Raw genomic sequence first — 12,420 nt, forward strand, 5'->3', positions numbered from 1 at the left:
TTACTAATAGCTAAATTGCTCGATCCAAACGTGGTAGTCCCTTACCGGTCAGTATTGCAGACTACGGCCCTGCAGTGCTGGAAACACTGCATGACCAAAACAGCCGAGACCCCTCGGTGTGCACCGGCGCTGCCCTTGGTCGGTTTGCTTCGTGGTGACCCACGGTTGATATTTACTGCCGAACCAATGACAGTTTGGACAGAGGCAGGGCTGGAGACGGTTGGGGACTGCTATCAGCAGAACATTCTAGTCCCCTTCGAGGATGTGGTAGAAGGCTATGGCCTCCCGCCTGGGCAGTTCCTGCGGTAAGAGGCTCTGGGACGCACGTTGGGGCACTGTGGGGGAAGGGCCGGGAAGAACCTGAGACGCATGTGGTGTTATACTCTTTGCTCACATTAGATATAGCTGGGCACCAGGTGAAGTGGTTCTATGCCTCATTGATTGGAATATCCCAAACTCCCTTACAAAAACTGCATAGACGATGGGAGACAGATACTTTACTGACTTGGAATGCGGCAGAATTCTAGCATCTTCTAAGAGGGTTTCCCGAAATACGAGGTTGAAATATATAGTTCAAATTTGTGTATATGACTTATATGACTCCCCATCGACTTCAAGTCGCCTTCGCTGGTGAAGTACGTAGATGCCAGGGGTGTAATTACAGTGATGCAGACTTTACACACATGACCTGGGCCTGTGCCATGTTTCGTCCATTTTGGGATGAAGTGGTAACAATGATAAGGACGCCATTGGGGCGCACACTTGATTAAAAGATCGAAGTATGCTTGCTGGGGCTTTTTCCCCGACTGCCCAAACGGAAGGTGGGAAATAGGTTTATTGATCTGGCCCTGGTCCTAGCTAAAAGGAGGAAAACAATGGCCGGGAAATCCGCCAATGGGCCCGTGATAGGGACCTGGAAACGTGATGTAGTTTACAGAGGGCAGAGTCCTAATTAAGGAAGAGTCAAAAGGATTGAGTCGTCGTCCCATGACAGAGCAGTGGAAGGAGGTCCTAGATGCCTGGGAACACCCAGCGCAGGCACATAGCGGTGAAGGGATAAGCAAGGTCGGGAATAGGCCTGAGTAGGAGAATACAGATGTGAGGACCCTAATGTGCGTGCCAACCCTTGTGGAGACGCCCATACATAGGGAGGCCCCTAGAGTTGCGTATTGCAGGGTATGTGTAGGTGAGACAGGATGGGGCAATCTCCACTTACCCAAATTGACCCCAAGCCTCTCTCGTGCAACCCCATGGTGTGTAGTGCATAGCATTCTGGCCATAGACTTGGCAGGGAACAACCAGAGCTCCCCATCACCCCCATCCTACGAACTGACTCCCCCAGACCATACTCCTGAACAACAGTGTTTCCCCTGCACAAGTTAGTTATAACTGTTGGTTTTAGTTCTTGTTTGTTACCAAACAGAAGGCATTCCCACAACCCCTTTCTGAGCTGGGTTGGCTATTCTTGAAAACAGAACAATTTCATAGGGCTCGAGTGGTGCGTTGCACTGACACGACTTTTACTGGAAGTATTGGGGATACAAAGTACGCTGTATAACATGTTCTTCATGGTTCTACAGATATATGCTATGATTGGGGAGCATCCCCCAATGCTTCACTAAACAGTATTTTGAAATATGTCATGTGCAATGCTGGTAACCTGTCTGTTTCCTTGTCAATACAATAAATGCCAATACAAATATGTTTGAAAAAAAATAGTGGGTCTGCAGCACTGATTGTGCCACCCACTTAAGTAGACCTTTAAACATGCCTCAGGCCTGCCACTGCATAGCCTGTGTGTGCAGTTTTAAATTGCCATTTCGGCCTGACAAAATAAACCTTTTGCTAGGCCTAAACCTTCCTTTATAACACATATAAGTCACCCCTAGGGTAGGTCCTGGACAGCCATTAGGGCAGGGTGCACTGTTTTTACAAAGTAAGCCATGTACTTTTATGCTTTACATGTCCTGGTCGTGAAAAACTCTTGCATCAATTTTTCACTACTGCAAGGCTTATCTCTCCCATAGGATAACATTGGAGTTGCCTTATTACATTTTATAAGTGTAATTTCCAAATGGGAAGTGATAGTCAGTTTATGTTTAATGTCTCTGAATTTACAATTTAAAATTGTACTTTATGGTGAAGTCGGAATTTAAACTGAAATTCTGAAGATGCCATGTTTAGAAAGTTGGCTTTTTCACGCTTTAGCCATTTAGTGCCTGTAGCTTGTTTCTAGTCACAGGACTGGGTGTAGCTGACAGTTGAGCTTTGTGAAATCCTCTTAGACAACCACACAGAATAGAGAGCAAAGATGTGCCTGGATGGGCCATCCCTGGCAGGATGGGAGGGTGGTGCTAGGCACAGCCCCACTTACACCTCAATAGGCTGCCTCCACACAAAGAGTTGTACACCCCCTGTAGTTAGTATGAAGCCAGGCAGGAAGGGGTATGCATGGGGACTATAAAGGGAAACCTCTAGAAGCTTCTCCCCTACTTCTCAAAGGCACAACTGTATATACATACTGGACCTCAGACACCAACTCTTCTGTATACTTCTGGACCTGTAGGTACTCTGTCAGGAAGAAGGACTACTGTGCTGCTACAAGGACTGCCACTGTGCTGGCCTGCTGCTCTAAAGGAACTGATACCCTACTGTGCTGACCTGCTGCCTGTTGCCCTCTTGTCTGGGAAAAAAGAACTGAGCCTGCAAGTTTATCTTGAACCTGGGACCCTAGACTTACTCAAAGGGCTAGTCTGCTGGCCTCCTGATCTGACCCTCAGGGACATAAAAGGCTCACTAACCCAGCTACCACAAGTTCCTGAACCCCAAGTGGTGCCCCTCTGGTCCTGGACTCTTGGCGTGGCTCATGGGCTTTTTTTGTGACCACGAACAGGCCCGTCTGCACTGAGACCGTGCCATTCACACCGAAAATCAGCGCAATCTTCCGCTAGCCCCTCTCTTCACACAGCAGCATCGACCGCCCACAGTGGACTGCCAACACGAAGCACCAGCTCACCTGTTAGTGACAATGGCCTGCTCTTAGCGTCACACCGACAACCACCCGCAACGCTCTCCTTGTTCCCTGTGCCCTCTTTAATATGGATGGGACTCTTGCCACAATAGGTGAGAAAGCAAAACTTCATCTGGAATAATCTGGGACTGTATCTGACCCACACTCCATCATGGTTGGTCTAAACTTTTGACTTTGACCTGGTCTAGAGTGGCCAGATAGCCTCAGTTTGCTCTTTCTGCTTTTAGGTGCTATTTTACACTTTATTCTTTAAAAATTAATAACATTAGTTCTACTGACTGGGTTTTTGTCATGTTTGACTGTTTTGTTTCTTAAATTTTGCTCTATTTTTTCCAACCTGCTGTGGGGCCTTTTTATGTGGTCTTTTCATTGTTTTACGGTGTGAAGTGTTGCACAAATGCTTTATACGTTGCCTCTAAGTTAAGCCTGACTTCTCTGTGCCAAGCTACCTGGGGGTTAAGCACAGGTTAATTTGGGTTTGCTTGTGTCTTACCCTGATTAGAATTGAGGTTGCTGATTGGCCAGGACTCACACCCCAATCAAAAGTAACCCAATTTCTTACTCATGCCTTGCTTTACAAAACATCTTTTAAAGAAGGTACATTACACTGACGGATTAAATCATTATTGAAAGTGAAAGAGGGGTGTGAAAATACAAGTGTACGCATTATATAGTCATGTTGCTCAGAAATGAAGTTCTTTATTACCTTTGTGGAAAGTGCAGCTGTGCCTGGTATGTAGTTCATAAGGAAGGCGATATTTTGATGCACTTCAATTTTCAGTTCCTTCCTAAAAAACAGAAAAGGAAACCAACAAACCTTTTGTAGAAATGAAATGAGTAATTTCTATTTACATCTAAGCTTGCAGTGCATTAAATAATGGATTTGCTGCACACAAATGAAAACACCAAATGAAGCATGCTATGGTGCTACTAAATCATTGATCACATCAAACATATAATTCAATGTGTGTGGACAAATATTATATGTATTAATTCCAGAGAATATACAAACAGTAATATATCCTAAATAGAGGTTGCATTTCACATTTCTAGAATGTTTTAACATCCCCATTCAGTGAAGGTCAGTTGTTTACTTCATGCATCAATGGTGTCCTACTACAGACTAGCTAGTTGAGTGGGAGAAGGGGGTCGCATTAGCACTATCATAATGCAATGGTCTCTCCATTTGGGGGCCCTGCTTGCCTAGGGTATTCACCATTTACATGATTTTAGCCCCTACCCTGTCTGCAGTATTATCCTTTTGGTTGTATGTATCTTTTGGCAATCACATAGTGCAAACCCCACAGCAAACAACAAACCACTGAACAAGTAGCCTAGATGGGCAATTCATTACTGGGTACAAAACTTTCGGAGTTACTAATGATCCAGTATAAATGAAGGGGGAAGGTCACCTTTATTGAAATGGAAAAGAGAAGGAACAAACACAATCTATTTCAGCATGCTGTGCTACAGACATGACATATAACTTGTGAAGAAATGATTCCCAGTCTTTCCTTTTTGGCACTTGTCAGTTTTCAGTGTGATAATGTCATAGAACCATATGTGCAGTGAGAGCGCGCGCGGCTTTATTCAAGATGGCTGCCTGACTCCGGGGCTACGCGCCACATTGAGTATTGCCACCATGAGGTTTGCGGCTCCCGCCTCTTCTGTTCTGAGAAGGTGATTTTCCTGCATCGGAAGTTTCCTGGAGCAGGTCCTTCCAACCAGCATTTTCACTACCGCTCTCTGCCCTGAGAAACGTGGAGTAATTCCAGCAGCTGTTCTGTGGCCGCCATTTTGGATTTGTGCCGCAATGCTATTTCTCCTCAAGGCTGCCAATAATGAAGGGATTGTTTTGTAATACCCTGCAAGGCTTACTTTTTCTTGCATTACCAGTCATTTTTTCTTAGCTTTTGGACCAGTTATGTTCAGCAGACTCACAACTTTTCTCCAGTGAAGATCCTCACACAGCTCTTTCTCTGAGGTACTGACTTTTCTCCTCATTTTCTTCAAAATCCCTCCTGCTTTGGTTTAATGGACTCCTCCTTATATTGTACATTAATAATTTTGCACTGCCTTACAGCTTTCATGTTGGGAGGAAATCTATTGGGGGGATTTTATGGAGTTTCAATTTGTCTGCTTGTGGATTCCTCTTGCTCCTGCTGACTTTCCTCCTTTTAGACAAATGGGCAGAAGTAAGAAATTGTTTCTCACTGACAAGAGATTCACCGTTCAGGCTCCTGTATCTGATGCTTCTTTTATTGGATCTGCAATGCAAAATATCAGTAATATGGCCCAATCTGGTTCTTCACGGCCGATGGCTTCGCCATCTTCTTCAACCAAAATGCAGACTCCATCTTCTGCCAATAAATGTCTTAAGCAAGTTCCTCCTTCTCCGCCGAAGTTTGTTTCTCCTGTGTCAGTAGACGCTGTTTAAGAAGAGATTAGTGCTTTACGTCCATTCATGAGGAAACCAATACTCGCCTGCAAGTTTTGGACACTAAGTGGTCCTCCATGGAAGCCCGTTTATCCTCGGTGGAACAGCATGTTAGTGATCTACAGGATGTCTCTACCAAAATTGTTTCCTTGGAGAGGGAGGTTCTCCTGTTGAAGAGATCTGAAGATCTTGAAAATAGGAACAGATGCAATAATCTTCACTTGTATGGTCTTCCTGAGGGTTTGAAAGGTGACGATCCCGTTAACTTTTTCACTGCCTTTCTTCCAAAGCTTCTAGACCTTCCTACGTCCACGAATCTGAACATTCAACGTGCTCATAGGTTGGGCCCCTGCTTGTCTTCTTCATCTGCTCCATCGAAGGCACGTGGTGTGATCCTTCTATTTTTTACATTTACTGACCTTCTACAGGTTTTAAATGCAGCTGAGCTAAAAAAAATCTGCTGGTTTGCTCTGGTACTAACCTGTTTTTATCCCAAGATGTGTCGACAGCAACACCCAAAGGACGGAAGGCATTCCTGGAACTCCGACATGCTTTCCATGCATTGGGTGCGTGGTATGGGTTATTTCATCCCTGCCTGTTTAAGGTTACTTTTCAAAACAGCTCCTCTACTTTTGAGTATCTTGTGTATCTTAAGAAATGTATCCACTCACACTCTATATCTTCTATGGAAACTGCTGGTCCTTCTATAACTTGATTTTTCTTCTCTTTTCTTATAACTATGTTCGATATACTTGGATTACTCTGTTTTTTGTTTTACAGATTGTATTTTGGTATTTGCCTTAAAACACGTTGATTTTACTCTTCTCAGTTCATACTCTTGCAGATTTCCTAGTTCTCTTGTTTTACGTCTTGAACCTCTCGTACCTGTTTTAATCGGTCCAGAGCATGTGGATTTGTTAGAGGCAGATTGACCTCTGATAACTCTTGGTTACTCTTTATTATTTTGAACAAGGCTTCCACTCTTTCTTATTCTTTAGATGCAGTTTCTATCCATGTGGAGAAGGCATTTGATAGAGTGGACTGGTCTGTTTTAAGTCCTTTATTGGCATTGATTTTGGTCCTAGATTTATTTCCCTTACCTCTTTACTTTATATGGACCCTACACCTTCTGTCTTAATTGATGGTCTTATCTCTCAATTTTTTCCATGGCAGCGTGGTGTGCGTCAAGGTTGTCCCCTATCTCCTCTTTTATTTATTCTATCTCTTGACCCTTTTCGTCCCGTATCCGCCATTATACCTCTATCTCCGGATTTCTCTATGGCAATCAACATTTGAAGTTGTCCGCATATGCAGATTATATTTTACTTTTTATATCAAACCCTGAAACTTCTATCCCCCCTTAATTGCAAGAGATCTGATTTTTCTCTGGTTTCTGGTTACCAAATCAATTCTGATAAAACAGAAATTCTTCCTATCACCAAATTTGATCTTAACTAGCATTTTGATTTCACTGAATGCCATTGGAATAGTTCTAAAATTAAATATTTAGGCAATTGGTTTAATAATTCCATATTGGATTTGGTTAAAATGAATATGAAGGAGTGGCTTGACCGTATTTCTAAACTCCTCTCCTTCTGGAACCCTCTTTTTCTTTCAGGGTGGAGACGTCTTGATACCATTAAAATGATGAACACCCCTATTTTGCTGTATTCTGTCCATTTATTTTAAAAAACTTTACTCCCTTCTTTCTAAGTTTTTATGGCATTATAAGATAGAATTTCTTTGTTACATCTTAGGAAGCCAAAGTCAAACGGAGGAGTACAACTTCCTGACTTTTGACTCTATCATAGGGCCTTCTGTCTCAGACATGCATCTAAATGGTTTCTTACAGACCTTCCTCCTTTCACACTTTCACACCTTTGTGAGTTTTCATTGAACTGTCTTTACCTGCACCTTTGTCTGTAAAAGACATTCTTGCCTTTACTGCAAAGGCAAATATTATGTCCCATCCATTATTTAGGCCTCATTGTCAGTCAAAGATCATCTCTAGAAATTCTCCTCTTTGGTACAACCGTCTCATTACCACTAAAAATAGACCTCTTTATTGGAAGTCTTGGAGACTGCGGGGAATAGTTTGGGTCCAAGATATGTTTGATGGTGTGACTCCTTGTTCTTTCCCTCAATTTCAAGCTACTTTTAAGTGTCCACACACGTTTTGGCACAAATTTTCAACCCTTATGGAAATAATTATAGATGTTTTGTATTCCTTTTCTTCAGATGATTCTACTTCGACAGAAGATTTGCTTCTCAATTTACTGACTTTACTTCCAAAAGCATCCCTGATTTATAAACACCTTTTCACCCCAGGTTCTGTCCATTCCAAAACCAAATTGGAATTGACCTGGGTGGCAGATTTGGGCTGTTTTGGAGCATGGATTTCTGGAACAAGATCTGGGCTGGATCTTTAAAAATTTCTAGGTACGCATCCACCACTCAATCTATGTTTTTTCTATATCATAGATTGTATTTGTCTCCTCTATCCATAGCTCAATTTTTGCACACTAATAACAAATCCTGTAGGTGTGATTTTCCTTTAGCTGATTTGATGCATCTCTTGTTTTTCTGCCCTAATGTAACTACCTTTTTGGGTAAATATATGGTCCCGTATATCCATTGTTTTTAATGTCCATATCCCTTTATCTAATGTTATTCTTTTTACGGGAAGTTTATCAGAATCACTGGGGATATCATCACATGAATAAGGGTTATTTGACCTTATGTTGACTTTAGCCTTTCAGTAAATTACACTAAATTGGAAATGTTCAGCTAAACTTTCAGTTAAGTCTTGGTGGAGCAATGTTTGTCACTATCCCAGATTAGATGTTGCTTTTGCCTCCTCCTACAAACCATTGTAAATAGAGATTTATATTGGTCACCATTAACTAACTATTTGAATTAGGTTGCAATGATGCATGTATCTTGTAAACGTTCTGGAAATATAAAATCTCCGTGAATTGCTACTTTCTCTGCTTTTCCCTCATTTTTTAAGGTAATTTTATTATTTCTTTGTTCACTATTAGCATGTAAGGTTACTCAATCTTCCGTTGTATATTTATATTCTGTTTCCTGTTTCCCCTCCCTCACTAAGATAATGTCAAAATGTAAATAGCTTTTTACTCTATTTAATGCTTGCATTTTTCCTTTTTGATACTTTCTATTTACGTTGCTACATTTATGGCTTACTCTTTGTAAATGTTTTTATTTCGAATAAAGCTTCTTAAATTAAAAAAATAGATCTATATGTGCACTGCCATTCAAAAATGACGTGCCTTTCCTCGTGGAGTGGTAGCTGATAGTGCCTTATAGGTAGCAGCATATTTTGAAGATAATGCAGGCTAGTATGAGTGGACAGAGTAGTGCTTTTTGGGTTTGATTGTTGTGGTCATATTTCTTTGGACCTTTGATGAATGTGGCAGGAACTTACAGTATCATTGCTATTCCCCAGTTGGGAGATGCCCAGGTTTTGGATTGTTATTCTGAAGGCATGTTTTACATATTCACTTTAGTGGGACTTCAAAGCAGCTGGTTTGATTCTTCTTGGTAATGTCGGTCTTGAAGATGAAGTCATAGCCTATGACAATGCGTTGGGATTTCGCATGCAAGCGTGATGGGTAGTGAATCCCTCCAGCTTCAAAACGGAGAGCTATCTCTGCATTTGGTCTTATCTATCTACATATTTCATGTACAGTGAGTTACAGATTGACAGCCAATGTAATAGTGAAATCATTTCTATATCACTTTTTCTAATGGCTTGCTATATTCCAAAGAATTTCCCCAACTCATAGAAAATTATTTCTCTTGTAGCAGAATCTTTCAGAGGCCATCTTTGTTTGGACATGTGCTTCTCGTTTGTCAGTAAGTGGCATGACTGATGTGGGACAAAGTATGCTTGTTATGCTTTCTGCAGCCCAGATGATTGTCTGGCACAACAAGTCTTGCAAAGCACGATCAAAAATATAGGGCCATTGTGATTCAAAGCTCTGCAAGTCACACAAAATGTGTTGAACCAAAGACATTCTTCCACTGACAGCTACTGACCTTCTTTGAGGTTTGGAGAAATTTGTCCGGTTTTACAAATTCATTTCATGCCACAATCTGAATAACGTGCAGTATCTAAACCCCAAATTGGGCAATCTTAAGGGAAATATATGGCCGCCGTCTTGGAGAAAGGAGAATGTGGTTGGATCATCAGCAACTGAATAACAAGATAACGATAGGGGATAGTTTGGGGCTGGGCATATCAAAGGAAGCACAAGCATTTGCAATGCAATAGGTCTCGCATTTACGCGCGTTTAAGCTATTGGCATTGTAAATGACAATGCCTTTTATTTATGTTTTATAAACCAAAATATAAATAAAAGGCATTGTCATTTACAATGCCAAAGGCTCAAACTCGCGTAAATGCGGGACCTATTGCATTGCAAATGCTTGTTTCTGTTGAGAGTTATCCACACGGCTCTTCTTGTTCCCTTGTAAAGCGCTCTGATGCCGTGGGTGGCGATACATTTGCGCTACATAAAAGGACACAAATAAACAAAGCAGCTATAGATATTTGCATTTTCAAGGGTAAGCAAATTGCCAGATCTTCTCAATAAGTTAACACTCGTGGCAGCCATCCGAAGTGACATGCATGCTGAAGTTTGGATGCGAGCAAGGTGAACTCAGCACTCCATCCTTCCGAGGTTGGTAAATTGAGTACCTTTAAATAGGGTATAGTACCAACTATGGCACTTATAAACATCTAAAGAGCCCCCGGCTAGGAAATGTGCAGACTTTGCAGCTAAGAGTTTGCAGTGCTGCGGGACTGACACAGGGCTTAATCCTTTGAAGGTCGATGAAAAACAACGCTCAGAGTTGAGTTAGGTAATAATCCGCATTGTCAACAAGGACCTACATTTTGTGGTGTGAACTATTTAAATGTCCTTTATTCACCCCTAACCAGAGGGACCTTTATGACCAGTCTGCCTCAGTGCCCCTCCCCACTCTTAACACGTCGTCCTGACGTCCAGGGCCTGCTCCCTGGAGTCAAAGAAAGAAAAAGAGACATTCAGCGGAAGAAAGAAATGAAACGGGCAGAGAGAGCAAGTCAAAAAGAGAGGGCGAGGCAGAGATGGACCGTGGAAGAGTGAGACTGGCAAGGTAGAAAAGAGAGACATCGGAACAGAAAGAGACAGGCGTGCAGAGAGACTATCTGGGGCAGACAGTGGAAGAAAGAGGGGCAGAGACAGTCAGGGGAAAAGAAAGGGAATCAGCAGAGGCAGATAGCGGAGCAGAGAGGGAGGGAAATACAGGGGAAACGATAGAGTGGCGGTGACAGAAACAGTGCAATGCACAGAGACAGGGAGACTGATACACAGAGCGAGGCAGATGCGGACTGTGGAGAGATAGACAAGGAGACACAATGGAAAAGATAGAGACATTCAGGGGCAGTGGCGGTTCGTCCATTGGGGGCGTTGGGGCGTAGCCCCCCCGCCCGTAGCTCCCTCGGCGTTTCTAAACTTAAGTAAACTGAATCAGTTTACTTAAGTTTAAAGATGCCGAGCAGCCGAGGGAGAACCAACTGACAATCATGTCAGTCAGCATGACGTTGGACCGCCCACCCCCTTCAGAGTCTGAAGGGGGTGGGCGGTCCGGCGTCATGTTGACTGACATGATTGTGTCAGACATGGGGCAACAGGCAGCAGCACAAGTGCGCATGAGTGGGGAACCCGTGCCCAGTCATGCGCACTTGTGTTTGCACTGGCTTGCGCATGCCCATTAGGAGCCCCTCGGTCTCCTAATGGGCAGGCGGCGGGCGTAGCGTAAGCTGTGCCGTCGGCCAATCCTGGCGCTGCTGGCAGCGCCAGGATTGGCTGAGAGGGGTTGGTAGGCCCCTCCAGTGCCGTTCGTGAAGGCGCGCAGGGGAGCAGAGGTCTGAGAGGTGGCGTGGACCCGTGGACCGGCTGTGAGGTAAGTTTTAAAAAAAATATTACATTTCCCCCCCCCGTGCGCGACCCCCCCCCGCGAGCCGCGACTGTGTTCTGTTGCTTGTCCCCCATTATTTAGTTATTTCTTCGTTGTATTGTTCTTATCCCTGGGCAGTTTTATTCATGGGGTAGCAAGTCCACTTCGCCGTTTGTGGTGCGAGGCCGTTATTTGCTGACTCTGAGGGTTGGCTCTGTTTGCAAGAGCATGAAAGCATAACCCTGCAACTTGAGAGATAGCACTGCAGGATAAGGACGGCTGTGTTGTTTCCCATAACCAACAAGTAGGCCACATCAAATGCCCTTTTACACCTCCCTGCCCCGTGACACCACCTTTTTCGAAAACTTGAGACCTCCTTATATTTAATAACAATTGTGATAAGAGGACCTAACAGCCATCTTTAGGAGCTAAAGGTAGGCTTTTAAATGCATGTGTGTATGTATCAGATTTATACTACAGAGCATGGGCCGCGCTACAAAGCGCAGGGGCACTATGCAGGAGAAGGATTCCCTCACTTCATTCGTTCTTGCTTGTCTCTTCTCTGTTTTACATTTGTAGGGAGAGGCGTGTGTAGATTTATTGTTGTCACTTCGCTGTTTTTCTGGTTACCCCATGTCTGATTTCGTTGCGCCCTTGCCTTGTTGTTCTTTATTTGCTGTCCCTCAGACGGCACTTTCCTTGCAGCAGAGAAATCATACATATTTAAACTCCGGGGTCGGATTGTTAAACTTGGCTTTCGGGCAGCGAACAATGAGCCGGTGACTCAGGTCCAGCTGTGGGCTGATTTTGTTTGTGCTTGAGTGGTACACATTTAAACAGTTTCGGGGTGTTGTTCGGCATAACCAATGACTCAGTAAACCCTAAATGCCCTCTCTGAGAGGCAGGTGGCCTGGCAGTGTTCTATAAGTTACCTGCAGAGGAGAGAATGATGGTGAACCAGGATAGAACATTTAAAGAGGTAGGGGAC

At 43.4% G+C, this 12,420-nt stretch overlaps 1 protein-coding gene across 1 annotated transcript in view; it reads right to left on the reverse strand.

Annotated features, from left to right (window-relative positions):
* The window catches only part of APOLTP (apolipoprotein lipid transfer particle homolog), a 1,292,669-nt gene that overhangs the window by 275,059 nt on the left and 1,005,190 nt on the right, over positions 1–12,420 (reverse strand). The window contains exon 53 of the mRNA XM_085632129.1: positions 3,738–3,819. Coding sequence (XP_085488255.1) covers positions 3,738–3,819 — 82 coding nt within the window. The remainder of the gene's footprint in view (positions 1–3,737; positions 3,820–12,420) is intronic.

The sequence above is a fragment of the Triturus cristatus genome, chromosome 10 (genome assembly GCF_964204655.1).
Source record: "Triturus cristatus chromosome 10, aTriCri1.1, whole genome shotgun sequence".
Taxonomy (NCBI): Eukaryota; Metazoa; Chordata; class Amphibia; order Caudata; family Salamandridae; genus Triturus; species Triturus cristatus.